Below are 27,978 nucleotides of genomic sequence, written 5' to 3'. Positions count from 1 at the left end.
GGATCAGTGGAAATGGCAGCAAACTCACTGTACTACGAGCTCAGACTGCTGACAGCGGCAAGTACACCTGTGTGGCCACTAACGCTGCAGGAGAAGAGGACAGGATATTTAATCTGAACGTGTATGGTGGGTTTAATTCAGGATTCATATACAACGCATATCTTTGGTGCAAATATTCTTTCAACGCTCTATAACGGACACTGCCTCCCGTCTCCCAGTGCCGCCTGTGATCGTAGGCAACAGTGGGGCTGTTGAGGAGCTCGCAGCAGTTCTGGACAGTTCTGTGAGCATCGAGTGCGTCGCAACAGGCTCCCCCCTGCCTCAGCTAAACTGGCTGAGGAATGGCCTGCCTCTGCCAGTCTCCTCACACATACGTCTCCTCTCTGCTGGGCAAGTCCTTCGGTACGTCAGCAGACAGTGCACGGAGGATGAATTTCTTTCTTCTGAATGCAAATATGCGAATGTATTAGTCTGAAACATTCTTATCTCGACTCCAGTTTTATAATCTTCCAAATCATCAAAACAATTTCTTCATTGAAAATTGAAAAGATTTAAAAATGGGGGGTTGGTTTAAATATGAAACATCTTAAACGTCAAGAAATTTACACATCGTACAAATTTCCTGTCAGGATGGCACGCATCCAGGTGTCTGATGGTGGACGATATACCTGCGTTGCATCAAACAGGGCAGGAGTGGACAACAAACATTATAACCTGCAGGTGCACGGTGAGTCTGAAAACTTGCTTCGTCAGCAAGAAATTGTAAGCGACCGCATGTTCTAGAGTTGTATAGCTTTCATGTTTATTCATACTTTTCAGATATCCTCCAGGCAAACTGAGAAACAAAGGCTAACGAGTTGTTAAATTACCCTCCTCAGTCCCTCCCGGTCTGGATGGAGCAGGGAGCACAGAGGATGTGACTGTGGTCGGAGGAAACTTGGCTTCTCTGCTGTGTATTGCTGATGGGACCCCAACGCCCACCGTTTCCTGGCTCAAAGATGGAGCAACTCTAGTCCCCGACCGCCACGTCGTTCTCCTAAACTCGAACACCAACCTTCGTATTAGACAGGCTCAGGTTGGCGACACGGGACGCTACACCTGCGTGGCTAACAACACTGCTGGTGAAGCGAGACGTCACTTCAACCTTAAAGTTATGGGTGAGTTCAATCAGACTGTAGCTCTCCATTATCCAGCTTCAGCTGCTGATTCATGGACGACTAAAGAAGCGTTACTTGTACTTTCTAAGATCCTCCGCGCATCGAGGGCTCTGGTGTACCTGCAGAAGTGTCTGTGGTGGTTAATAATGTCCTGGAGCTCCACTGTGAGGCCGCAGGTATACCTACACCCTCTCTGACCTGGCTCAAGGATGGACGCCCGCTCCCACAGACAGACAGCCTGCGCCTCCTCCAGGGAGGAAAGGTGCTCCATGTGGCCTCAGCACAGGTCAGAGACTCGGGATTGTTAAAGTGAAATTTTGTTGCTCATACAGCATCGTGTGATTTTTGTATAAACACTCACTGCAAACTTTATTAGTACACCTTGCTAGAGCTAGATGTTTGGATCCCTTCTGCCTTAATAATTCTTCATAAATTCAACAAGGCGATGGAATTATTCCTCAAATTTTGGTCCATATTGACATGATAGCGTCATGCAGTTGCTACACATTTGTCAGATGATCTATGATGTAGTTCTCTCACCAGACAGTCTCCTTTGCCCCGATGCTCACTGGATATTTTCTCTTTTTCTGACCATTCTCTGTAAACCTTAGACATGGTTGTGTGGGAAAATCCCAGTATTCCCTAATCTGATGCTCAGTTTGAGCTTAACTGTGGCTAAATGCACTGTGTTGCTGCCATGTGATCGGCTAACTAGATATTTGCATTAAATACCAGTTGAACAGGTGTGTCTAAAAGAGGCCAGAGAGTGTACATGAATGATTTTTGTGTGTTTTTTTCCACTGTTCTCACACTTTTTGACACTCAGCTGGAGGACACAGGCAGATACACCTGCTTAGCAAACAATCCAGCGGGAGATGATGACAAGGACTTCCTAGTTCGAGTGCATGGTGGGTAACATAGACGTTGCAATATGCAAACTGTTTAACTTTATGAAAATGGTTGCTGCCTTTCAATTAAATTGCTTTCATTACAAATACAAAAGGGAAGTTACAGTGTTACAGTTATTGAATTGCTTGTTGTTTCCCGTTGTCATGCACATGTGTGCACAGTTTGATTGATAGTGGGCTACAGACGGTTAGAGCTCTTTTGTCTGCCTTTTCAGTTCCTCCTAACATTGTGGGAGACAGTACACCTCGGGATATGTCAGTGCTGCAGAACAGACAGGTGACTTTAGAGTGCAAGTCTGATGCTGTTCCACCTCCAACGCTGACCTGGCTCAAAGATGGCCAACCACTGCAGGTCAGAAGTCATACAAAAGAAGAATAGCAACATGATGATACCTGGTGAGGTAAATAACCTTATTCGCCCCGTTGTGCAGGCCTCTGCTCGTGTGCGTGTTCTGTCTGGTGGCCGCTACTTGCAGATCAACATGGCAGAGCTCAGCGACAGAGCTCAGTACACCTGCGTGGCTAGTAACATCGCTGGCCAGACCACACGCAAGTTTAACCTGACTGTCAATGGTATGGTTATGTATTTATAAAAAATAATCCCTCTTTTATTAGTTATGGAGTTAAATAAAAATTCAAAAACCAATAACACCTGTCCCCTCAGTGGCCCCAGCTATCAAGGACGGACCCCAGTCAGTGACGGTGCACGTCAACAAGCCAGCAATGCTTGAATGTGTAGTGAGTGGAGTCCCACCACCTCAGGTCACCTGGAGGAAACATGGAGCAATATTGGCAGGAAACAATCCCAGGTAAGTTCCTCGTCTCGAACAGCTACTTTTATCATAGTTCTTCTACCTTCACATATATTCCACATTGCCAGACTCAGCGTTTCACTCATGTTGTGAACACGTGTGCAGGTACACGTTTGCAGAGGATGGGTCTTTGCGCATCAACTCCGCTCAGGTGACCGACACCGGTCGCTACCTCTGTATGGCAACCAATCAGGCTGGAACTCAACGCAAGAGAGTGGATCTGCAAGTATATGGTGGGTGGCAAATATGTACCACAGAAGACACAAGAATGCATTCAAATGACAATTAATTTACTACTGCTTCCTTTCTTTTAGTGCCTCCTTCCATCGCTGATGGTCGCACTAATGTCACAGTTATAGTCAACGTTCAGACCACTCTGTCTTGTGAGGCTACAGGCATACCTAAACCCACTGCCAGCTGGAGGAAAAATGGCCGACTTATAAACACAGACCAGAACCAGAACATATACAGGTCGATCCCAAGTTTTCTCCTTCTCTTTCCTAGTGAAAGATATTAAAATTTGTCTCAGAAAAAAACAAAACTGGCAAATTTTAAGTGTATACAAATACTAACGACATCTCTTAATCGTTTCCAGATTACTGTCATCGGGCTCGCTGGTAGTTATAGCGCCCACAGTGGAGGACACGGCTGTGTACCAGTGTGTTGCCTCTAATGAGGCAGGTGAAGACACCAGATCCATCAACCTCACTGTGAACGGTGGGTAACACAACAGTTATTTACAGATTCCTTTTGCGTTGTGTTAATTTTAGTTATTTTTCTTTCTAATAAGTAATGGATCATTCATCTGTGACGAGTTTATTCTACATTGTGGATTTTCATATTGCATCTGTTCCTCTAGTTCCTCCGTCAATAGCAGATGAACTCACAGAGTTAGTCGTGACCAGGCTGTCCCCGGTGGTCATTCCATGCACTGCGTCTGGCATCCCAGAGCCCACAATCCACTGGAGCAAAGATGGCATGAAGCTGCCCGAAGAGGGTCTTGGATATAGCATCCTGGCAACAGGTCAGACTCATATTTTTGTTTGTTTTAAATATACCCACTGCTGATAAACCCACCAAACCAAAGTGTCTGTGAAGGTTCTCAGTCATCCAGGTCATCGTAGTCTAAGGAGCTCGGAAAGAAAAGCGTCTGGACTTCTTTAAGTTTCTTGAAGACGTTTCACCTTCTTTAGTTCTGAGAGCAATTGGTGGAGAGTCCGAGATTTTAAGCCCTGTGGGAGTGTCCCTAGGAGGGTCCTGGACCCCCTATTGATCCTTTGCCTAATCACACGAGTCATGGTGTGAAAACAGGTGTGGGTCACAATTAGCCAAGGTTTGGGTGAATCCTTGCTCCACCCTATCATGTGATTTACTAAGACAAGACAGCTCGTTGAAAAAACAGAACAAGCTCCACCCACTCAGATTTGCACACTGTTAGAGCTCTGCCTTACCACCACATATTTTAATTACAAAAAGGATTTTTAGACAAAAACATGATGTGCAGTGGGCTCCCTGGTGTCACCTATTGTAGCCAAACTTAACATGGAGGAAGTGGGAAAAAAGCCTCCCATACAGGTATGTTGATGACACCTGGGTCAAAATCAAAATCCAGGAAGTAGAATCCTTCACTGCTCACATCAGCTCAGTGGATAAAAACATAAAGTTCACCAGTGAAGACACAAAGATGCAGTTTGCCTTTCCTGGACTGCGCCGTGCGCATTGAAGGGAATGGAAACCTCAACATTGAAGTTTACCGGAAGCCCACACACACAGACCAGTACCTCCTCTCCGACTCCCACCACCCCATGGAACACAAACTTGGAGTAATCAGGATCCTACATCACTGGGCAGAAAATGTTCCCTCTAAGCCAGAAGGGAAACAAAAGGAACACACGCGAGTAAAGAAAGCTCTTAAAACATGTGATTATTCTAGTTGGGCTTTCCTCAACTCAGCAAAGATGCACAGAAAAGGTCAGAAACTTAAAGAAGTCCAGACGCTTTTTTTCCCGAGCTCACCAAACCAAAGTTTGATTAAAACGTAAAATTCCCTTTTTAATGGCCTTAAATTTGACTACAAATAACACAAAAATTAAGATAAGAGTCTGCTAAAGGGCAAATGCCTCAGGTTACTTTGTATGTATTTTTAGCTGTAGATAACATGTCGATGAGGATTTCTATACCTGCCTTTAAATATTTTATCTGCTCTTTGTGTCGATCTACATTCAGGCCCGATAGAGATCACCTCAGCCGAGCTAACTCATGCTGGACGCTACTCATGTACAGCTCAGAACGCTGCAGGCTCCACCCACCGCCACGTGCAGCTCACAGTCCAGGGTAAAAAACAAATTATTCAGGGTTCACAGCTTCAATGATTTTTATTTTAGAGCTCTTGATTCTGATTGAGAGGCTTATTTTTTGGTTTGTTTGGAGGTTTATTCTTTTGTTCTTGAACATCACTATTTTCTATTCTTTCTTCTCAGAGCTTCCAGTAATTCAGTCCCATCCATCAGCACTGGATGTGATCCTGAATAACCCCGTAAGTCTGCCCTGCAGGGCCACAGGCTCACCCAGCCCTACCATTACCTGGCAGAAGGAGGGCATCAACGTACCCAGTACAGGTAAATAATTCTGTCTGTGTTTGTCAGTTGGTGTAAGCAATCAGTCATGAAATTTTGGTTCTGGCTTCGTGCTAGGTGGTAGGTCCACCATACTCCCTAATGGAAGTCTGCAGATCTCCAAGGCAACACTGTCAGACTCTGGAATGTACATATGTGTGGCTCAAAACCCTGCTGGCACTGCGCTTGGCAAGACCAGACTCAGAGTGCAAGGTAGGTACTTTTATGTTGAAATTTCACCCTCACGATCATAATACCAGTTGTGTACAAAATGCACCCAAAGTCACTGAAATTCAGGTTTCCCATGATGTCAACAAATATACTAATGTACTAACCCCACATATTTCTCCTTGCACCTGAAGTCCCTCCAGTGATCAGCTCAGACACTCGGGAATATTTGGCACCTGTGGACTCCTCTGTGATGCTGCAGTGCCAAGCTGACGGCTCCCCTCCCCCCTCGGTCACGTGGCACAAAGACGGGCGCGTGCTGAGTGAAACTGTACGCCTGAGGGTCCTCAGTTCAGGATCTCTGCAGATCGCCTTCATTCAGCCGAGTGATGCCGGGAGATATACTTGCACTGCTGCCAATGCAGCGGGCACTGTCAGCTTGGAAATGAGCCTTACTGTGCAGAGTAGGTTCCAGTCAATCACATCACACTACATTTGTGGTGTTAAAGTTTTCTATAAAGCCCTGCAACAGTTCTGTGACAGCTGCCATAGGCCTGTAACCCTGAATTGGATGGATGGATGGATGGATGGATGGATGGATGGATGGATGGATGGATGGATGGATGGATGGATGGATGGATGGATGCGTAGATGGATGATGTATGGATGGATGGATGGTGTTCTATAAAAACATTACATGTTCCAGTAGTTCTGCTTCTTCAACACAGCATTATTCAGATTTTATACTCACACCTAGACATACAGTCCCAATCAAAAGTTTAAGACCATTGAAAAATGGCAAAAAATCCTATTTTGCATGGTTGGATCTTAACAAGGTTCCACGTAGAGCTTCAACGTGCAACAAGAAGAAATGGGAGTGAGATAAAACATTTTTTGAGCATGCAATTTATTGAAAACGACGCTTAAACTCGTCTTAAACTTTTAATCGGGACTGTATAACAAAGCAAAGCAAAGATAAAAAGGATGACTTGGTTTTATCCTCCATCTCTTGCAGTTCCTCCATTAATTCGTGGTGGAGAGCAGGAGGTCGTGGTGGTGGAAAACAGTCAGGTCCAGCTTGTGTGTTTGGCAGAGGGTGTCCCTCAGCCAAAACTGTCCTGGGAAAAGGAAGGTAGTCCTGTCAGTGAAAGCGTGGGGGAGTATACAATCCTGCCATCTGGTGAGCTGGTTATTGACAGTGCTCAGGTAAAAATAGAAACACCGAATTGTTTTTTGTTTTGATCATATTTAATGCACGAGTTTGAAGTATGCACTCGCTCTTTCCCTTCATCCTGCCCCCTCCTTTTGGTGAACCAGCCTGAAGATGCAGGAAGTTACACCTGTGTTGCCACTAATTCAGTCGGCCAGGACAGTTGGACCGTCACCCTGTTGGTTCATACACATCCCATCTTCACTGAGCTTCTTGGAGACGTGGCCCTGAACAAAGGAGAGCGCCTCATGCTGTTCTGTGGAGTCAGTGGCATCCCCCTACCCAGTATCACTTGGGCCTTTAATAACAACATCATCCCAGGTATGAATCATTGATAAACGGAGAGGTTTCCTTTCGTTATTTCTTAATCTTTGTAATTTCATTTTATTTCTTTTCTGCCATTGATGCTTTAGTTCACTACGATCAAACAAACGGTCACAGTGAGCTGGTGATCGAGAGAGTGAGCAAAGACGACGCCGGCACCTACACCTGTGTGGCAGAAAATGATGTGGGAACCATCAAGTCGCTGGCCTTTGTCTATGTCAAGGGTAAAAGCACGCTTTCATTAACTATTTTGATGCTATTGCATCTCTCTAAGCTGCTCTAAACTCGACCTGATCTGCCTGTTCTTCAGAGCCTCCTGTCATTGATGGGGACCTTCACTCCAACCGCATTGAACCCCTGGGCGGTAATGCAATCCTGAACTGTGAGGTTCGAGGAGACCCCCTGCCAACCATCCAGTGGAGCAAAAATGGAATAAACATCCAGATCAGCAACCGAATCCGTCAACTGGACAACGGCTCCTTGGCCATCTATGGCACCGTGGTAGGAAGCAGACGAGACTAAGAGCTCTTTTGTGTAATACAAAGGTGAGCTTTGGAAAAGATTCTTGTGGTTCACTGTGATTTCATTTACAATGTGTGTGGCAGAGTGAAGATGCGGGAAACTACATGTGTGTGGCGACAAATGATGCTGGTGTGGTGGAGAGAAGTGTCACACTTACCTTACACAGTGAGTGTTTAACTGTGTCAGGCTGCAGTATTTTTAATTATAGCGTTTTGTTTCAGCGGTAGATCTGATAAAGCACGCTGCTCTTCCAGGTGCACCCGCAATCATTGTAGAACCCGTGGAGACCGTAGTGGATGCTGGAACCACGGCTGTGCTCAACTGTCAGGCGGAGGGTGAGCCTACGCCCATGATAGAGTGGTCTCGTCAGGGGCGCCCCCTTCTGGGCAACAACCGCTTCTCTGCCTTATCTAATGGCTCCCTCAGGATCATCAGTGCACAAAAGGAGGACACAGCTGAGTATGAATGCGTAGCAAGAAACCTGCTTGGATCAGTGCTGGTCAAGGTCACTCTTACCGTACGGGGTGAGCAGTTTTTAGTTTATACTTACATCTGCAATCAGAAATAGCAAAATCAGTTCATATACATGCTTTCAATATTTTGGTGTCTAAAGGGACCTAAAGCCAAGTGCCAAAGTTAATTAATGTTCTATTCAGTCCATGGCGGCTTCTCGGAGTGGGCAGAGTGGGGTCCTTGCACTGTGTCATGTGGTGTTGGCAACCAGAAGAGGCTCAGGCAGTGTAACAAACCTTTACCTGCAAATGGAGGCCGCCACTGTGCAGGATCAGACACAGAGACACGCAGCTGTCAAGGAAAACCCTGCCCAGGTGAGATTAAAACAGGGCCTAGAACTAAGTGTTTACAAAGGAGACCGTGTGCAAATGTCACATGTGGTACCGAATCTCTCTTCCCTGCACAGTGGATGGCAACTGGTCAGAATGGTCTCTCTGGGAGGAGTGTTCACGTAGCTGTGGTGAGGGCAACAGAACCAGGGTCCGGACCTGCAGCAGTCCTCCGCCTCAGCATGGAGGCAGGCCGTGTGAGGGGAAGGCAGTGGACGTGGTCATGTGCAGGGTCAGACCATGTCCAGGTGAGGAAATGCATTTGCATGTGCAGGCGCACACATGCAGGGAAATTGTTAAACACTATTTGTAACAGTTAAAAACAAGAGAACCACCGGCATTAAAGAGAACTTTAACTTGAGGGTATTTGCTACAGTATAAATATCTTAATATTCTAGTTTTTGATGAAACTCCAGCTCTTTGGGCAGCAGGTTAGCCTGTGTGGACAAACAGGTCTAATAATATTCATGAAACAAACATCCATGTTTTTTATGTCATTTCTTGTTTATTTGTTTTTTGTTTTTATTAGTTGTTTTTGTATTTTAATTTATTTTAATCTACTGTTTTATTGATATCTTTTTCTCTTTGTGTGGTGACCTTGGGTTTTAGAAAGGTGCCCTCCAATAAAATGCATTATCATTATTATTATTATCATTTCCAAATTGAATTCAACTTTCTTTTCTGATTTCCATAATTTTTTCCTCTTGTTAAACTGCAGATCTGTTGGGGGGTTTTTCTAGCAGCACTGTGTTGCTTTATTCTGCTGTATATATATAAATATGTATAATGAACTGTAGATTTATGCTCCTATAGTGGGAGGTAACTGGGGTTCTTGGCTACCGTGGAGCCCATGCAGCGAGACCTGCGGTAGGGGCGTGCAGTCCAGGATCCGCCTCTGCAACAACCCTCCTCCAGCATTTGATGGGTCACAGTGCGTGGGCACAGACACCCAAACACAAATGTGCAAGGAGAAACCTTGTCCCGGTAAGGACGGGATTATGCTTTGGAAAAATCTCAGCTCGGGCCTGGATTTAAGATTCGTTAAACGAAGCAGATTTCAGTTTTATACCCTTTGTGTCCTCTAGTGGATGGAAAGTGGTCGTCCTGGGTGAGCTGGGGAGCCTGCAGTATTTCCTGTGGGGGTGGTACTAGACAGAGGACACGCCTCTGTGCCAGCCCCGCCCCTCAGCATGGTGGCAGACAGTGTGAGGGCAACGATGTGCAAATCGACTTCTGCAACAGCGACCCCTGCCCCAGTGAGAAATCTGAACTGCTAATGACTGCTTAGATACGCTCATTTCCACATCTGTGTATCTGTGTCTTTTCTTTTATGGATCTGTCATTTTGCACTACTGTGTGTTAGTCAGTGGTAACTGGGGTCCATGGAGCAGCTGGGGCAGCTGCAGCAAGACATGTAACGGAGGTCAGATGAGGCGCTACAGGACCTGTGACAACCCCAGACCCGCCTACGGTGGGAGAGCTTGTGCAGGTGCTGATACACAGATACAGAGATGCAGCACCGTCAAGTGCCCCGGTGAGTCAGCCTGTGTCACGGTCAGGCGTGTGGTATTGGTTCTCTTGTAAGACTAAATTACCCCTATGACTGTTCCATTGCTGTGATTTGTGTACTGGTGTGTACACTTGTACTACTTGTATCCTTGCAGTTGATGGTACCTGGGGTTCATGGCAGCCATGGGAAGAATGTTCTGCTTCCTGCGGAGGAGGACAGAGGACACGTGTTCGGCTCTGTGACAGTCCATCTCCAAGCGACGGTGGCCGGCCGTGTCCAGGAGACTCTACTCAGCTGTCCAGGTGCAATACTCAGGCCTGCCCAGGTAACGTATCTCTTTTAAAATAAAAGGTTGCTCATGTGTGGTTCTGTGTTCATTTGCTGTATCTACATTTAAATGCACGTTTCTTTTGATCAGGTGGGCCCCTGAAGGCCCGAGGAAGCATTATAGGGAACATTAATGATATCGAGTTTGGCGTCTCCATCCTCAATGCCTCCATCACCAACAGCGAGTATGGCAGCAGAATCATCAAAGCCACAATCTCTAATGTACCAAGGACGTTAGGTCAGTTTTCCATTAGCTGTTTGGTTGTATCACTTTTCTGCTTTTAAATGTTGTATGATGCACTCTAATTCCTGCCTCCATCCAAAAGTCAGCTGTTTTCTTTAACTCCTAATAAATGTAAGACCTTAAAATCATTTCAAGGTCCTGCGATGAGGAAGCTCATCTCCATCCTGAACCCCGTCTACTGGACCACTGCGCATGAAGTAGGAGAGGCGGTCAATGGCTACACGCTAACAGGGGGTATCTTCAGGCGAGAGACACAGGTGGAGTTTGCCACAGGTGGGATTTCATGGGTTCAATACGGAGTCAAAAAACCTTGAAACAGCTGTGTGATATGGAAAGATTGATATGTGACTGTGTTGGCAGGCGAGATCCTGAGGATGACCCACATTGTCAGGGGCCTGGACTCTGACGGCGCTTTGCTTTTGGACATCGTTGTGAACGGACACATCCTACAGCTGCCTTCACATGCTCTCATCAGCATCAAGGTACACAAATAGGCAATGGGAATATTACTAAGCCAGCTAATAAACTAATATAGGGACTGAAAGAAATATGCATATGTTTATTGGCCTGTGTACAACTAAAACACATCAGTTCATGTATATTTACACAACGGTTTTATTACATTTCTGGAAATTTAAACCATAGAAAACACTGGAAATCTAATACAGCGAACGCCTCTATTTTAGAAAACATCAATTTATCGTTATTTGTTTCTCTGTCTTTTTTTTTTTTTTTGCCATATGTCATCTCTAAACTTCCCACCAGCAAATCAAGTCCCCCGTCTTGTATAACTCATAGATTTATGACCAGATTCTTATATACGCACAAAAACTCAATTTAACCCAATAAAAACAATTTAAAGTCTAATGTCACACATTGCGAGGAAAGAAACTAAAGCTAAGGTCGATCTGACAGACACTAAACTGAATAATAAAAATGCACACTCTTCTGTTTGGGGTTTTTTCCCAGGACTACACAGAGGACTACATCCAGACGGGACCAGGTCAGCTCTACGCTCTGTCCACTCGCATGTTCAGCATCGACAAAGAAAGCGTGCCCTACACCTGGAACCACACTGTCTCCTATGATCCGTCCAAGGGGAAGATGCCTTACCTGGTAGAGACGCTGAGGGCCGCAGCCATCAGTGCACACTACCACCCACTGGAGGAAGTCTTGGAGTATAGCATACAAGCTAGTATCTCCAAAGGTGAACGCAAAAGATGTTTCAACTTCTATTGCCTAATACTTTGTTGCATTTTCACCAAACATAAGCTAAAGTTAAAGTTGCGTTAACGTGACTCCAGGTGATCGCAGTAACCAGTGTCCTCGTGGCTTCACTTTGGTGGCTGCCGGGCCTTACTGTGCAGGTAATGCTAATCACAATACACTTGTACTTACCCCAAACCCCGAAAAACTGCACCTAAGAAAACAATATATTGATGGGTTCATAATTATAACATCTGATCGTTTCTGATTGTTCGTATTCGTGTTTATCTTTGTGCTGCAGATGAGAATGAATGTGAGGTTGGGAACCCGTGTTCACATGCCTGCCACAACACAATGGGCACCTACTACTGCTCCTGTCCCCGAGGCCTCACCATCTCAGCCGACGGGAGGACGTGTCAGGGTACAAAACTCTCAGCCGCCTACTGACCCAACGCGGCAGCAAATCACCATTAAGCCTCTTCTCTCCTCTCTCCTAGACATCGACGAGTGTTCGCTAGGTGACAATGTGTGCCACGACGCAGAAGACTGCGAGAATACCATTGGCTCTTACAGATGCGTCATGCGCTGTGGGCGTGGCTTCAGGAGAACCGCTGACGGCTACAGCTGTACAGGTTTGACTGTAACTGAGCATTCCTTTCCTTTTTAATTGATTTGACTTTCTAAAAATAGCGGGACATGTTTTTGTTGCTCAGATGTGAACGAGTGCCAGGAGTCAAATCCCTGTAATCAGCGTTGTTTGAATACCATCGGTAGTTACCGCTGTGCCTGTGAGCCAGGCTTTCTTCTCAGGAGCAGACGCTGCATAGGTGAGAGAGGCGCTCCCCTCCATTAATGTTCTACATAAAATAAAACAATTTATCACAAAATCTGGAACCACAAACTTCTCTTTTTTTCTCACTGCAGATATAAACGAGTGCAGGCAGAGGGTTTGTCGCTCTGATCAGCAGTGTAAAAACACACGCGGTGGTTACATCTGTATTGACCTCTGCCCCAGTGGTATGACCAAGGGTGGCAATGGAACATGTGTGGGTGAGTGTTACTGAAGAACTGTAGAGTAGTTACTAACACGCTGTTTAAAAAATGTAAAGAAACATCTATTCTCAGTGGGGGGGAAAAAAGATGCAGCATATCTGTACTGATACAGACTGGGTAATGTGTTAGGAGTGAACGGATCAACGTAGAGGGCTGAATTCAACCCTGGAAATCAAAAGGAAAAAATTCCACACAAAGTAGCAGTTTCCTGTCCCGCTGATGGGTTAAGGATCTTCTTCGCCCAGAGTAACTGTGTGTCTCCTGGATTCTCCTCCATGCTCTTGAAAGTGAGCTGGGAGACACTGTAAATCTTCTGGCATCTTCTGTGTCGTCCTGGAGGAGCTGGACAACCAATGCAGCCTCTGCGGGGTCCAGGTATCACATCACGCTAACAGCAGTGACCCTGACCCTAGCCAAACGCAAAACTAGTGAAAAACAGTCAGGAAATATGAGGAGGGGGAAACGTCAGAGGCCTCCAGCTGTGAAATCAATCCTGTTTGCAGCTCTTGTTAATTTCATAAACACCAAAGCAGCTGAAACTGATTAACAACCCCCCTCTGCTACGTAACTGACCACATCAATAGTCCAGAGGTTTAACTGACTAATTAAGAAGTGTTTCTTTCACTTTTTTGATTAGCGTATATATATATATTGTGTTTCATGAGATGATGCACTTTGGTCTCTTGTTGCCTGTTGCAGACGTTGACGAGTGCAGCGACGGCACCCATCAGTGCAGATACAACCAGATCTGCGAGAACACCAGAGGCAGCTACCACTGTACCTGTCCCCGTGGTTACAGATCCCAGGGAGTAGGACGGCCCTGCGTCGGTACGTGTCTCTCCCTTGAATTGAATCCAGTACGCTATAACATCAAACCCTTTGCAGGCGATGTTTTCATTGCTGCTGTGTCGTTCTGATTACTTTGGGCTACTTAGCCAAGCATGAATATCCAGAGCAGTAAAATAAAAATGCAGTGCTCTTTCCTTACATTTCCCATCAGCTTGCTTGCTTCTAGAAATGCACTTTCTTCTTTCTGACGCTGATTCGCTCACTTCTGCAGAAAGCCTAAAATAGCTGCTGTAATCATATCGTGCCACTGCTTGCTTAAATGACCAAATGCTTCAGTGAGAACTGCCGATTAACTCTTTCTATTAAACACAAACAAAAATCTTGCTTTTTGCAAAGAAACAGTGCTGCATGATATCAGAGGCTTCACCAGTTTAAGATGATGCTACTGTGTTACAGCTGTTAGGGAAACAGGAAGGAGGGAAAGGAATACATAAAACAAAAAAAAGGTTTCTTATTTTGCACCAACCGTAAAAAGACCAGCACCATCACCTCACAGCTCTGTCTGTCACTTCCTTCTTTTAATTTCCTCCAGTTCGGATCTATCAGAGTGTTTCCAGCACCTTTATGTTTGGGTCTGGCTGTTTCCTGGCGTCGCTTTGTGATGGCATATGTACCCTGATGCTGCTGGGACATTAACACTCAGCACTGATGTCTGCTTTATTCAGATAGTCTAAATGAACTGGGAACGTTTTTTTTTTTAACATAATTCATATCTGATGTACTTCTTCAGATAAAATGTGAAAATTATGATTTGTTATTTATGAGAAGAAGCGATTCTCTCATTCAAATTAAACCTGTATGCATTAGTTTCAATACATTTCTGTGTCCCTGACATGAAAATGTATTGTTATACAGCGGGGTAACTTGCATATCCCCTTTTCTCCCCTCATCTCCTCTGTTTTCATGGCCTGCACCTCCTCCTGTGCTCCTCTCATCACTCTGTTCTTTTTTCTTTACTTCTGCACAATTTCCAACCTTCCTTTCTGTCACTTTGTCCTTCCACCTTTTCTTGGTGCTGGTCTTTCTCTGTGCCGAGGGCAGATGTAAATGAATGTGAGCGGCGTCCTCAGCCTTGCGCCCACCAGTGCATCAACACTCCCGGCAGCTTCAAGTGCGCCTGCCCTCCGGGGCGCCACCTGCTGGGGGATGGCAAGTCCTGCGCTGGGCTTGAGCGGCTGCCCAGCTACGAAAGTTACTCGTACAGTTTCCGCACCTCTCAGTCCGCTCCCGGCGGCGGCTCCAGCCAGATGCTCTACCACAACTTGGCCTCCCAGAGCTACCACTCCTACGCAGCCCCCGTGAGGGGGCGCTACAGGAGTCGGAGCCGCAGGGAGATGCGTGTGCATTCCTCACATCAGGGCGTCCTCGCTTGTCAGCAGGGGTTTGAGCCCAGGGGTCACCGCTGCTTAGGTAACTATGGAGAAGAGGCAGGGTTGAGATGAGGGCGAGGAAAGTTCAGCATTTCATTACTGCCTGAGAATTTCCTGTAAATACAGAGTGGGGTCTTGAAATCTGATGTTCCTTCTGTGGCTGTTTTTGTGTGTGCGTGACATCAAAAAGACATCAATGAGTGTGAAGTGAGGGACACCTGTCAGCACGAGTGCACGAACACACCAGGAAGCTACAGGTGTCTCTGTCCCGCTGGTTACCGCCTCATGACCAACGGCAAGACTTGTCAAGGTGAGAACCTCGGTCTACTCGCTTTATCTACCAGCAATCCACCTGTTCACTGGAACTCATGCAGTTTACCCTCAATCAAGGTGTGACCTGTGCTTACTGTAGCGTGTATGTGACGAGCTGTTTGCTGTATCTCGTCTGCCGCAGACACAGACGAGTGCCTGGAACAGAACATCCAGTGTGGAGTGAATCGAATGTGCTTCAACATGAGAGGAAGTTACCAGTGTATTGACACTCCCTGTCCCCCAAACTACCAGAGGGACCCAGTCACAGGGTAAACCTGCACACAGATACATAAAACGTGATCATTCTGAACTTTGAGAGAAAATGATCATATTTTATCATATCCTACAGATATAAGTACGGGTGGCGGTTTGTTTTTTCTTCAAATTGTAGCAGATTTCTGCGTAAAACCTTCTTCTTCTTTGGGCTTCTCACATCGCCTTTACACCAAACCTTTGTTTTCCCCCTCCTGGGCCCACCAGCACCATATTCAACCAAAGTTAACTTTTTTCTTTTTGTAGGTTCTGTCTGAGAAACTGCCAGCCAAATGACCTGGAGTGCGCACTGAGCCCGTACGCCTTGGAGTACAAGCTGCTGTCGCTTCCCTTTGGCATCGCAGCCAACCAGGACCTCATCAGGCTGGTGGCCTACACACAGGATGGAGTGATGCACCCCAGGACCAGTTTCCTGGTGGTGGACGAGGATTTCGCGTTACCGTTTGCTCTGCGAGATGAGAACCTAAAGGGAGTGCTGTTCACCACGCGGCCGCTACGAGAGCCCCGCACGTACCGCATGAAGGTCCGAGCCCTGTCCTACAGTGAAGACGGAGGCATCGAGTACCAGACGACCTTCATCGTCTACATCGCTGTCTCTGCCTACCCCTACTGAAAACACTTTAAATGATCCGAGTGGCTACGTCCTCTGAGTGCAGTGCTGCAAAAAGTGGCATGGTGAGAGTTAGTGGATGCGACCGCATCAGTAAACAGACTGGAAAAAGATTATCGCGTGTGTGAGAGAGGCCAGCCGGTGCATACGGCCCTAAAGATGTAAGGAAGTAGGCCGCTGGATGTTTACATGAGGAAACTTCCAACTATTTATCAGTTCTAATCCCCAGAAACCTCCCAAACCTCTCAGCCAGTCATCTCCTGACTCTTCAGACTTATTTAAAAGACACGTTAGATTCAACTCTTCCAAACCGAAACACCACCGGTTCAGAGAGTACAACATCCTAGCTTCTCTTTCATTTACATCAACCTATTATTAACTCAAACATGAAAAATGGAAGACGGGTCCCACCTTTGCGCCATCAGTTGCCAAAGCGGAGGCGTCACTGTTCGGGTTTGGTGCTCAGGTACTGGCGCACGAATGCCTCAGGCAGAAACTCACATCAGCTGCTCCTCTACATCATCAGTGCAATGATCCACCCAGCAGCTGGTGCCAAGATGTATTTTTTTACGATTTGTACATACGTTTTTCTCATAATGTAATGCCACACTTGTACGTACCGTATCCATTTTGTAATAAAAATCGAATATGAATAGATAAACGCTGACTTTACGAATTATATATGCGAGTACAGCACTGCTGCACAAAACATCCCCGATCTTGACGGAGCGTGCCACGTATAGATCCGAGCACTGTATGCAAAGCTTCGAATCACAGATACACTTGAAGGCCATTCAGAGATACGTATTAATCTTATCAGTTAGTAGATTAATGATAATCATGTGCAATATCAAATAAAAGTAATGTCCGAATTATTAAATTTAAAAATGTTTAATAGCGTAAATCATTTTGAAGCTATGCTGTTGTTGATTATACACCCACACCTTGTTGATAATAGGTTGGACCTGCTTTTGCTTTCATAACTGTCTTAATTCTTCATGGCACAGATTCAGAACTGCCCTGGAAATATTCCTCAGAGGTTTTGGTTGACATGAGAGCATCATATAGTTGCTAAATTGTCGGCTGCACGCCCACGATGCGACTCTCCCGTCCCCCTCATCCCCCCCCCCCCATCCCAAAAGCGCTCTATTGGATTGAGATCTGGTGACCGTGCAGGCTGCAGTGAACTCACCGTCACGTGGAGCATTTCCTCCTGGAAGCAGCCATCAGAAGATGGGAGCACTGTGGTGATAAAGCGTGGTCGGCAGCAATACTCAGGTGGGCTTTGGTGTTCAAATGATGCTCAGCTGGTACAAAGGTGCCCAAAGTGTGCCAAGGAGATATCCCCAAATAATTACAGGACCAACAGTCTGAGCAGTTGATACAAGGCCTTCCATCCACAGTAACTGAAACTCATCAGACCATTTTTCCAGTCATCCCAGTTTCCTGTTCTTCGTTGTGCCACATTCAAAGTCGCTTAATTCCCATTTCTTTCCTATTCTGATGCTCAGCAGGATCACATGTACATGCCTAAATGCACTGGGCTGTTACCATGTGATTAAGTGTATATTCTGCTGTAAAGCATCATCTATCATGGACAGTCACCCCAAAGTGTGTCTCAGACGTTGCGCGCTCACTTCTGTACCTGTACGGTTCAACCATTGTCTTTATCTTTGACTCAAAAATTGAACTTTTGGCACTTAGTTGTGAAACAATTCAAAATAATCCCGACACAACTAAGACTCAGCATTCACACATTTTATTTATTGGTTTTTTTTCTTCCAAAAGCACAAACATAAAAAAGGAACATTTGAGTAAGGCAGTTTGTACATCAGTTTGGTGCGCTCCATCATCTTCTCATCCAAAAGAGCATCGCCGACTAGAAATACATGAAGCTCTTAAATCTAGTCATTACTGCATTAGAGAAGGTGTCTGATGTCAGGATGCATCATCGCTGATGACAGTATTCAAACATGACAGCCCATGTCTAAATATCAACTGGTGATGAAAAAAACACAACTGTAGTGACTTGTGTTTTATATTAAAAAAAATGAACAAATAAATAAAAATCTATGAGTAACTTTAACTCTGTGTTTGAAAACCAGCAGAAAGGAACCGAACGCTGGAACTATCCTCACGTCTGCACTCGGAGCAAAGCTCAAGCTGCTCAAGTTCACCGCAACACGCGTCTCTTTCATGCTCATATATACTGTGTGGTTTAAAAATAAAATTAAATAAAATCTACCACTTACTCTTTAAACACACGAGGTCTGAACTAAATCACAGATGTGAGCAACGTTATTCCATAAAAGCGAAAATAAAACATTTGGCAACATGTCATCTACCCGATAAGGCGGATGAAAATTATGTAAAATGTGTGGGAACAAATGTGTTTTCTTATTATAAGACAAACTCTCAGGATAAACAGAAAAGTTACTGAAATCTTAAAAAAAAAAAAAACAATGAAAAACAAAAAGACAGATATGAAAGGTTCAAGTGAATACTGAAAATACTGTTTTTTAAATTATTCATTCCCCGTCAGTTCACACACAAAAAAAGAAGAAAACACATCTTACCGATCGGCGTGTCAGGTCTGCGAACAGTGTTTTTAACTCTGAGCGGTGCGAAAATAACGTCACTCAGAACAATAAGAAAACAAAGGATAATGTTTGATCCTAGATTAATGTTTTTCTGTTAAATAGTGAAAAAGTTCTTTAAAAAAACAAAACTGCGTGAGCGCACGTTCTCTGGGTGGCGTGTTTTCCAGAGAACAGCCGCTCCGATGAACAGTACCAGCAGAGCCACATTAATGCCCTGTTCAGTAGCAGAGGGGTCACAAGCAAAGTGGGATTAATAAAGAGTGGCGGTGGAGATGCATTGTGGGTAATATAATCCTTAACTGGGGCAGCACGAGGGGATAGATGGATGAATCCCCCCCGGCCCCTCCTCCAGTGCAAATCCACCACCCTCTGTCTGTGACTGTGCTTTTCAAGCAGCTCTCGCTGCTCAAGTGTTACAGCGAGAGGGGCGGAGCCCGGCTTTTATTCCATCAGGAAGTCTCTGATGATGGAAACCAAACACTCGGAGTGTTTCCTCACAGACAAAATTCCTGAAACCTTTGGCGGAGGATGGAAAAACATGTTTGTTCCTATGAACGTGTGCGCGCAGCGGTGGCCTTTCTGACAAGCAGGGAGCAATCTGGTTTCTGCTGGTTTTGACCAACAGCCCTGCTTTATGCATTTCGATTATGAGCAGTTTTACTAACATTTACCTCTCGTAAGTTGGGAACCGCTGGGCACACAGTGCACAGGAATGATGTCAACATAAAGGTTAACAGGTTGGGGAATCAGCACAGACACATGGGTACAAAATGATCTGTAGCACCCTGTGAGGAGTACGATTTAAGCTATGACCATGCACGGGACTCCACAGGAAAATCCATTTTTAACTTAATACGAGCCAGAAAATTTAAAAGGAAATAAAGTACAGACTTTATTTCCTTTTAAAAAAAAGAAAAAAGAAAAGAAAAAGTCTTGGCTTTAAAACATGTAATTGGGTTAAAAATCTGGTTTTCCTGTTAGTCCCTATGCCATCTGTTACATAAACAGAGCAATACAGAGTACCGCCCCGTCTCTCTGTCAGGGATGTGGAGTAAGCTGCTCGTCTTCTACACCGTCTTCCTCGCCGTCAGTACCCTGACGATGCTTCCCACTCCTCCAGCTGCCAGGGCCTGAGAACACAGGAAGAGAAAAACTGGTTTTGATAATAATAAACCAACTAAAATCGTTTTCTTACACTTAACAAGTACTGTTGATTTGTTTGATTTTACTGTGCTGCTTTCACTGCATTGTAAACATCTACAGGTTTGTCTTCTGAACATTGAGTTTCAATGTAATGAAACGTGCTCTATAAACAAAATTATTATTGCCACTACATTCAGGCTGTAGCGCATGTGTGAAAATGACTTGGATGGCTTGGACGATTTATTAACCCCGAGCTAATTTATGTGCACAGGCTAAAGTCAATAGGAGTCAACACTAATCTGCTGTATCAGACTGAATAATGACCCGATCTGTATGTTTTTAACCTAAGAAGATTAAGAACATGAAGTTTAAAGCACAATGCAAGGCCTACAACTGATTTTCATAGCCTGGTTTAGCACAATAATATTTAACATTGAAAAAGGTGGTGGTCGAAATTTAGAAGTTGAGAAACAGTTATCAGACCCTTTGGGTGTTTTCAGTGTGCAACGAGTATCCGTGTGGGAAAAGTTGACCTTGTCTGTTGTTTCGGCGCAATATGATGCTGGGGAATTCCTTGTGTGGAATTCCTCATTAAATCCCACAGTGAGGTGGGAATATTTACCTTTTCGTGCCACTGCAGCAGGACCGCGCTGCTGTTTTCTGACGGCCTCTCGAAGCCTTTGTAGATGTATTTCATCAGCAGGTCCACGCCATTTTTGTCGAGAGACTGTACGCCTTTCTCGATGTCACCACTCTTGAAGGAGCTGAGCACCTTCAGCACCAGACCCTCCGCACGGTCCTGGCCAGGAGAGAACAGACGGCTGAAGGCCAGAGTCGCTACACATTTCAGTTAGTTCGTATACCTGGCTGTAAAATCATCGACCACTGCCACATCAGCCAGATTACCAGGCGAGACCTTGACCTTGAGCTGCACACACCCTGAAAGGACCTCTGCTATAAGGTGCTGAAGATCTGCTACTTTCTGCTGTATTGTTTAACTTTGGAGAGCTTAAGAAGAACCAAATATTACTGCTAATACTACGAATAATAAAGTTTCTCAAAGTGATGCATTAAAATGTGCTGGCGCTTGAAGCTTTGCTGACGAGGAAAGCCGAGCTCACCTTGACGTTCTGGTTCTTTGTGTTGATTGGTGGGTTCTTCAGTACTGCGTGTAAAGCCTCCAGGAGATTTCCTGTGCGGGAAAGGTTAAGGAAGCAGCACAGCAAAGACTCACCCCTCCATCACAACCGATGTACAGAAAATTATAAACTAGCCTTAGCCTTGTTCTCTCATGAAGAACAACAAGCTGCACAATCAGTGCAGTCCAATTTTAAAAGCGAACCACAAAGTCTTTCAGTGAAATCAGCTTTAGCATCAGTTCACTGCCCTCAGTAATACAGATGCATTCATGCGTGTCCTCCTGTCAGTAAATGGATAGCCCCGCAGCTCCTGTAAATCATCATAAATTTATTAAACACCTTCCACAGCTCCATTTCCCGCCCAAATAATTCTCTTTGCAGTATTGCTTAGGCTCCTGATTAGAGGTTTTCTACACTAATCAGCCATAAGTATGCTTCATAAAGACGCTCGACCTTATTACAGTCCATGGTAGTAAAAATTGCTCAGGCATAGGGGAAAAGGCACTTGTACGAATAAATGGCCTGTATTTGTATAGCGCTTTACTAGTCCCTAAGGACCCCAAAGCGCTTTACACATCCAGTCATCCACCCATTCACACACTGGTGATGGCAAGCTACATTGTAGCTACAGCCACCCTGGGGCGCAGTGACAGAGGCGAGGCTGCCGGACACTGGCGCCACCGGGCCCTCTGACCACCACCAGTAGGCAACGGGTGAAGTGTCTTGCCCAAGGACACAACGACCGAGACTGTCCAAGCCGGGGCTCCAACCGGCAACCTTCCGATTACAAGACGAACTGCCAACTCTTGAGCCACGAAGTGAATGAAGCCTGACTGCTTACACAGTGAAGCTGTTTAGGGTCCAGTCATTTACTTGAATGTGGATATTGATCCCTACCGGACACAGAGGGGGAGATTTCTCGTATGACTAAATAAAGAGCTACCGTACCGGCACACCTCTGTTATACAGCGATTGCTCAAGATTGCTTGATTGGGTTTTGCTTTGATGTTTTGAGTTTTCTCTGTTGTAACACGCGCTGGGAGGCGTTGCTCAATGGGGAAGTGGAGCGCCTTCGAGCCGTATATGGCCTACAAAGCTGTGACGACCCTCTGCGAGATGCCGAGTTCACCACACCCTAAAATGTACTTGCTGCATCAGAGAGGAAGTAGACCTCCGCAGGAGGGTGAACTCAGTAATAGTGATGCACACCCGCTTGTTCCATCTTGGAGCGCAATCCCTGGAATGTGACTGTCAGGCAAGTCGGGGCAGTGACTGGCCTGCTAGCTAAACGCCCATCCATGCAGCTAGCATCCCCGAAAGCTAATTGAAGTGTGCGGATGAATCTGAGCCTTACGGGCACACTGCTCGGGCCACCGCGGCACTTTCGTTCTGCACGTCGTGTAGGCTAACGGGCAGGCTAGCTAGTCTCGTAAAGGATATTGTCTGATGAGCGAGTCCACCTCTGCCTCGTCAGGACCCAGCTGATTTTCTCCTCCGTCCTCCTCGTCCACAAATTTGTTCTCGTCGTATTCGTCCACGTCCACTCGCCTGAAGCGTGCAGACACGGTATTCTTCGACATGTCTGCGGCTATTCGGGTGATTTATATTAAACGGAAAAGCAGAAGCGTTCGCGCTCAAATCCTTTTTTAAAATTATTTCTGCAGCGCTTTTCTCTGATGTGGGCTGTCACTGGCAGACAGGCGGCTTCCTGGCTTCCTCCTTCTTTCCTCCCTCGCCGTTACTTTGACTTCCGCTGACTCAATGCTGCCCCGTGGCTGCAGTTTGTGTTCTGGCCGCCAGATGGCGATCAAACCAAATAAATAGTTCCGCGGTCACCATAACTAAGCAGCCTAGGTTAGTTAATATTTTCAACTTTAGTATTTAATTAATTTATATCACCTTTTGTCACCGTGTATTATGACATTGCAAAATAAAATAGAATTCTGTAGCTATTTTTTTTATTTTATTTTACTTTGAGCAGTGGAATATTTATCATTTCTAACAATGAGCTACAAACTCATCATTCATTAAAATTCTACGTTTGGACTTTTAGGTTATTCCCAGACAGTTTGGATTAAACCAACCAAATTTTGATAGATTACACACATTTGTCTGACAGCCAAAGATAAATACATCTGACATCAGGTACTGTCTTTTTTTTTAATAAAAGAATTGTAGTTGACACAACCCGGGGACAGTTGTAACCGTCCCTCGTTGCAGCTGTCCCCAGTCTCCCCTATAAACTTCTCCAAGGTTTACCAGTGTTTACAGCCCTGATTTTATTTTGTTTATTTTTATTATTCTCTCTCTTTTTTTAATCTTATCTCATATCTGAAAAAATGATGATGATGATGATGATGAAGAAAGAAAGAAGTTAAACATTAAAAAAGTAAAAAGAATAAAAAAAATAACATGTAAGCAAAACCACGTCAACAAAAACAGGTGTACCTAAAAAAAAAGCCACTTTTTTAGGTACACCTGTTCAATGGTTTGTTATCACAAATATCTAATCAGTCAGTCACATGGCAGCAACCCAGTCGCATTTGGGCATGAAGACAGCTGGCATGTATCTGAAGTTTGAACTGAGCATCAGAATGGTAATTTAAGCAACTCTGAATGTAGCATGGTTGTTGGAGCCAGACAGGCTGTATTTTTAAAAAAAACTGCTGATCTACTGGGATTTTTCTGCACAACCATCTGTAAGATTTACATGGTCAGAAAAACAGAAAAAAATCCAGTGAGCAGCAATTATCTGACCTATGTTTCATCACAGGTCAGAGGAGACTGGTCATACTGCCTTAAGTTGACAGGAAGGCAAATAAAGTTTTCTGGTTACACAACATATCAAACCTTTAAGCAAACGGGCTACAGCTGCAGACGACCACACTGGGTGCCACTCCTGTCAGCTAAGAACAGGAAGCTGAGGCTACAGTTTGGACAGGCTCCAAAAATCAGAGCCCGCGTTTCTGCTGAGACATTCAAATGTAGGGTCAGAATTTAGCATCAACAACATGAAAGCATTAACAGTTCAGGCTGGAGGTGGAGGGGTAATGGTGTTACGCAACCATGTGATTGTGCCAAAATGGACCAAAATCCCGGAGGAATGTTGGCAGCATCGTGTTGAATCCCTGCCAAGAAGAACTGAAGGCAGTCTGAAAAGGGGGGTCCCACCCAGTAATAGTAAGGTGTACCTAATAAAGTGACCAGTGAGTGTATTTCATTGTAATTTAACTTTTTGGATGAAAATCTTAAAAAGCTTCTGATAATAAATTGTGAATTTCATTTCTTTATTTATTTTAAGTAATTAAGAAAGAATGAATGTTACATTTTAACATTTAAGCCTTCAGCACTTTGTTTGTCTTAGCTGAAACAACAACTGGGTAATCACAATCACAGTATTGCTATTTATACGTTCCATTTAAGAAAAAAAGACCATTAACTGTGGCATCAAGCGTGAATATAATGTTTTGAAGATATGCATAAATGAACTAAAAACCTACTTGAAAACACGATGTTACATCTGAAGGGGTTTATGCTAATGTGATACATTTGAATCAGGGAATCAATACATGAAAATTCTGGATTGCCACAGAATTCTGACACCTGTGTCATTCACCTTTGTGATTGCACAGGTTTGATAGAATCCAGAATATTCTGCTACAATGGGGAAATGTGGGAGTCTGGTGGAGCCCAGTACTGTGTGCGATGAGTCAGAAGAATGGAGTCTGAATGGATTTGTAATCGGGTTTGCGATCCAGGGGGGCTTTCATACGTCATATGAATGTGCATTTTTCTCAGTGCAGGAAGTAAGACCAAATTTTCCATGTTACTAATACCCACACTCGTCTCTGTTTGCATCACAGAAACGATTAGAAATAAACCCAAACTGAAGTATCTATTTTTCAAACTGCATCACAACTTGGGGGTGGGGGAGTGTGGCTTTGTTGCCTTTTGAAAACCCATATGAGCTCATATTAAATTTTGGCTTATCGTCCTGTGATGTTTCCAGGGATAATTGGCAGGCATTTTCACTGCGAACCAAAAGAAAGTAGTTCATAACACACAGATCTTTTCTGGGAAAGCAAGTAACTGGGACACACCTACGTTTCATCAATGCCTTTTTTCCCTTTAGAAGTGGGATCTTTTTATTTTGTTATCTGGCCTGTCTAGACTGCCCCAAGAGCTAAAAAAAAAAAAGAAAAGAAAAAGATAAAGGATATCACTGTCTTAGTTTCCTTAGATGCCAACCTACACAGTAGAAGTATTAGAAAACGGTGATGATTGCACCAGAAAAGGGAAAAGGTTGCACAATTGCAAAACATTGAACCTTCCCCCTGAGAGGCTCCTCACTCACACAGTCATCCATGACAAACATACAGAGACGTTTTCTTTTCCTTCTCTTTGCATTGGTCATAAGTGGCCTCATTGCAGGCTTTCTTGAGTGCCCCAACCTGTTTGTGCTATGTTGCTATACGAATGACTCAGTACATAGAGGGTGAGGATATGGCCTCATAGAGGGCATTTCTGTTTATCTGCAAATTAACAAGCCTGTGAAAAAGTTCCACATGGAGTCCCTTTTGTGCTGTGCAGGTTCTGAGGAAGAGGTGAAACTTGAAACATTCTCTGAAAAGATGCCGATACAGAGCTTTTAGAGTCTGGGGAAATCTGTTGGGAATCTGGCCAGGTGCTTCCGTGCCAGAGAAAAGGACTAACAGAATAGCAAACTATCCTAAGCACTTAATTAGTACTCTCACACAAGGGGAATACTGCTCTTGGATGATGATTTAATTGGGGAATGTAATAATTTAGCGGGGGCTTTGTTGGAGCAGGTCTCCAAGTTTTAGAGGCTCGGTGTGGTTTTCTTCATCATGTAGGTCAAAGTAAATCGTTTTGTCATGTTTTGTAACATCACTACTTTGAGATTTATTGACTAACATCATTCGATTCGATATTTGGTACAGGTCCTCAAATCAAATTTGACAGACCTCTCAGACTGAAAAACTGAGATTCAAAGGAAATCACTGTGTGTATTCCCTTCTTCCTGGAACCAATATTCCCATTGTATTAGGTAATTCTTTCACATAGACGATTTCAAGGAAGTCGTGAGCGATCGAGGAAGTCTGGGACGGGCCACCGGTCTATTTACCTCCACCGAAAATGATTAATCTCACAAACTGGTAAGTAACTATAAACAAAGCACAGATGCAGAGATGTCATTGGACTATTTTGTAGATGATGTAGGTAACCTACCTTGTGAGTTCATGCTCAGTTGTGCATTTTATAAACTACAGTACTTAACAAAGAGTCAAATATGGTTCTTACAGACAAAGTATTGCAAAAGACTGATAAAGAAAAAGTGACATTGTTTTCTGTGAGAGACTATGTAAGCACCTACGTTTTTAAAATTCACGTGCCTTTTTTGTACTTTTTTTTAAATTTCAGATGAGTAATCTCCAAGCCCAAATCAAGACAATCCTATCTGATTTGGGCTTGGAGAAATAACAGATAGTATTATCTGTTCTCAGAAGTCAGTTTATGACTGTTTTTCAAAGGGTGTGTGAGCACTAACTGATCTTTATCCATCCATTTGTTGTTCCCAAGTTGTTCCTAAGCCAGCTTGAGAGATATAACCTCTCGGGATGCATCCTAATCAGCATTTGGCATCAGTGATTGCTCATGCAAATGCAGAGATTCTACTCCGAATCCGTCTCTAATGAGCAAGCTCTCCCAATTTCTAATGGAAAGCCCAGCCACAGAAAGATGAAACCAGCTGCATGTTTAAGCTTGATAAGTTGTTGTTATAATTTATTTAATATTACTTTCTAGTATCAGCTGATGTTTGCTGGAGCCACAGCTGTAAAGGTGCTGGTCAACACACAGTTTCCCTCTCACCAGATATCCAAACCGATATCTGGTGACAGAGAAATAGTTTTCTAGCTTTTAATGAATAATTATCTGAATCTTACACCCAAAGTGATCATCTGATGTAAAATGTATAGAAATTCATTATTGTATGTAGTAAATATTAAGTCTAATATATACCCTAGTAAGCTATAGTACCTTTTCCTTTGGGAAGGTTCCATGTGTGCAGTCTGCAATTCTGTTGCAGAAAGATGTTGAATCTATTTAATTACTGTAGAAAAATAATTGGTTTCTGTGTTTTACCCTGGCAAAAAACAAGTCTATTACGTCGATTAAGCATCATGATGCGGAGGGTAGGGGGTGGTTCCCTATTTTTTTGCTGGGAGTTGGCAACCCTGCTAGTTAGGTATATGTAATTATTGATTAGGTTGTTTGATATTTCTGGTAAGTACTGTTTAAAATACCAAAATAGGGAGGATGGTGTAGGTTTAAGTTTATTAGATTGATACATATATACCAACAAGATAGTGTACATCACTGTCACAACAGCATTTGGTTTCATTCAAAGGCTTTATGGCTTTTCCTATATTACTTGGTGGGCTGGTCTCTAGTCAAAATGCCCGGGCTGATTTTTTGTCCCAGTCCGTCCAGTCCTGTCCACCAGCAGTATCGTTTGTATCTCACTCCCGAGGCGTAATATAATGACGATTTGTCAAGTCCCGTGGCGTTCCTGAGGAACGCAAAACGTGACCGTCCGCGTTCTTATGCTACGCGCCAGGTTATGGATGAAATCCAGTAGAATGATGCTCCCGCGGTAACACACATTCCAGCCATGTATTCCAGCTCTAACCCTCACTTTATCCCTAACCTTAAGCAGCACTTTAATGACGTTAGATAGTGTTTTTCAAAGCGATTTAAGTAA

General features: G+C 44.3%; 2 protein-coding genes across 3 annotated transcripts in view; one reads left to right on the top strand and one right to left on the bottom strand.

Moving 5' to 3' along the window:
* The window catches only part of hmcn1 (hemicentin 1), an 88,059-nt gene extending 71,090 nt beyond the window's left edge, over positions 1 to 16,969 (top strand). Inside the window, exons 65-107 of one of the 2 annotated variants that reach the window (XM_031758658.2) lie at positions 2 to 126; positions 219 to 402; positions 630 to 727; positions 879 to 1,157; positions 1,247 to 1,443; positions 1,984 to 2,065; positions 2,281 to 2,417; positions 2,497 to 2,638; positions 2,730 to 2,874; positions 2,983 to 3,110; positions 3,192 to 3,348; positions 3,473 to 3,594; positions 3,737 to 3,901; positions 5,104 to 5,211; positions 5,358 to 5,495; positions 5,571 to 5,705; positions 5,855 to 6,124; positions 6,676 to 6,866; positions 6,978 to 7,191; positions 7,284 to 7,418; positions 7,505 to 7,695; positions 7,800 to 7,881; positions 7,971 to 8,240; positions 8,373 to 8,543; positions 8,636 to 8,806; positions 9,372 to 9,542; positions 9,644 to 9,814; positions 9,922 to 10,092; positions 10,223 to 10,393; positions 10,487 to 10,633; positions 10,775 to 10,912; positions 11,000 to 11,121; positions 11,609 to 11,846; positions 11,944 to 12,006; positions 12,147 to 12,266; positions 12,343 to 12,477; positions 12,559 to 12,672; positions 12,770 to 12,895; positions 13,598 to 13,726; positions 14,789 to 15,157; positions 15,308 to 15,427; positions 15,572 to 15,698; positions 15,949 to 16,969. In XM_031758658.2, the coding sequence (XP_031614518.2) occupies positions 2 to 126; positions 219 to 402; positions 630 to 727; positions 879 to 1,157; positions 1,247 to 1,443; positions 1,984 to 2,065; positions 2,281 to 2,417; positions 2,497 to 2,638; positions 2,730 to 2,874; positions 2,983 to 3,110; positions 3,192 to 3,348; positions 3,473 to 3,594; positions 3,737 to 3,901; positions 5,104 to 5,211; positions 5,358 to 5,495; positions 5,571 to 5,705; positions 5,855 to 6,124; positions 6,676 to 6,866; positions 6,978 to 7,191; positions 7,284 to 7,418; positions 7,505 to 7,695; positions 7,800 to 7,881; positions 7,971 to 8,240; positions 8,373 to 8,543; positions 8,636 to 8,806; positions 9,372 to 9,542; positions 9,644 to 9,814; positions 9,922 to 10,092; positions 10,223 to 10,393; positions 10,487 to 10,633; positions 10,775 to 10,912; positions 11,000 to 11,121; positions 11,609 to 11,846; positions 11,944 to 12,006; positions 12,147 to 12,266; positions 12,343 to 12,477; positions 12,559 to 12,672; positions 12,770 to 12,895; positions 13,598 to 13,726; positions 14,789 to 15,157; positions 15,308 to 15,427; positions 15,572 to 15,698; positions 15,949 to 16,315 (7,036 nt within the window). In that variant the 3' untranslated portion in view covers positions 16,316 to 16,969. The remainder of the gene's footprint in view (position 1; positions 127 to 218; positions 403 to 629; positions 728 to 878; positions 1,158 to 1,246; positions 1,444 to 1,983; positions 2,066 to 2,280; positions 2,418 to 2,496; positions 2,639 to 2,729; positions 2,875 to 2,982; positions 3,111 to 3,191; positions 3,349 to 3,472; positions 3,595 to 3,736; positions 3,902 to 5,103; positions 5,212 to 5,357; positions 5,496 to 5,570; positions 5,706 to 5,854; positions 6,125 to 6,675; positions 6,867 to 6,977; positions 7,192 to 7,283; positions 7,419 to 7,504; positions 7,696 to 7,799; positions 7,882 to 7,970; positions 8,241 to 8,372; positions 8,544 to 8,635; positions 8,807 to 9,371; positions 9,543 to 9,643; positions 9,815 to 9,921; positions 10,093 to 10,222; positions 10,394 to 10,486; positions 10,634 to 10,774; positions 10,913 to 10,999; positions 11,122 to 11,608; positions 11,847 to 11,943; positions 12,007 to 12,146; positions 12,267 to 12,342; positions 12,478 to 12,558; positions 12,673 to 12,769; positions 12,896 to 13,597; positions 13,727 to 14,788; positions 15,158 to 15,307; positions 15,428 to 15,571; positions 15,699 to 15,948) is intronic. The other variant, XM_039601307.1, reaches the window with a different exon arrangement.
* Positions 16,970 to 18,055: 1,086 nt separating this feature from the next.
* On the bottom strand, positions 18,056 to 22,963 carry arpc5b (actin related protein 2/3 complex, subunit 5B). The gene is made up of 4 exons (XM_031758678.2): positions 22,635 to 22,963; positions 21,177 to 21,249; positions 20,678 to 20,854; positions 18,056 to 20,042 (listed from the first exon to the last, which is right to left on the bottom strand). The coding sequence occupies exons 1-4, from the start codon at positions 22,772 to 22,774 to the stop codon at positions 19,980 to 19,982; spliced, it is 453 nt and encodes a 150-aa protein (XP_031614538.1). The 5' UTR covers positions 22,775 to 22,963; the 3' UTR covers positions 18,056 to 19,979.
* Positions 22,964 to 27,978: the final 5,015 nt, after the last annotated feature.

The sequence above is a fragment of the Oreochromis aureus genome, linkage group 17 (assembly GCF_013358895.1).
Source record: "Oreochromis aureus strain Israel breed Guangdong linkage group 17, ZZ_aureus, whole genome shotgun sequence".
NCBI lineage: Eukaryota > Metazoa > Chordata > Actinopteri > Cichliformes > Cichlidae > Oreochromis > Oreochromis aureus.
Note: the sequence above shows the minus strand (reverse complement) of the source record. Positions and strands in the feature narration are given on the sequence as shown.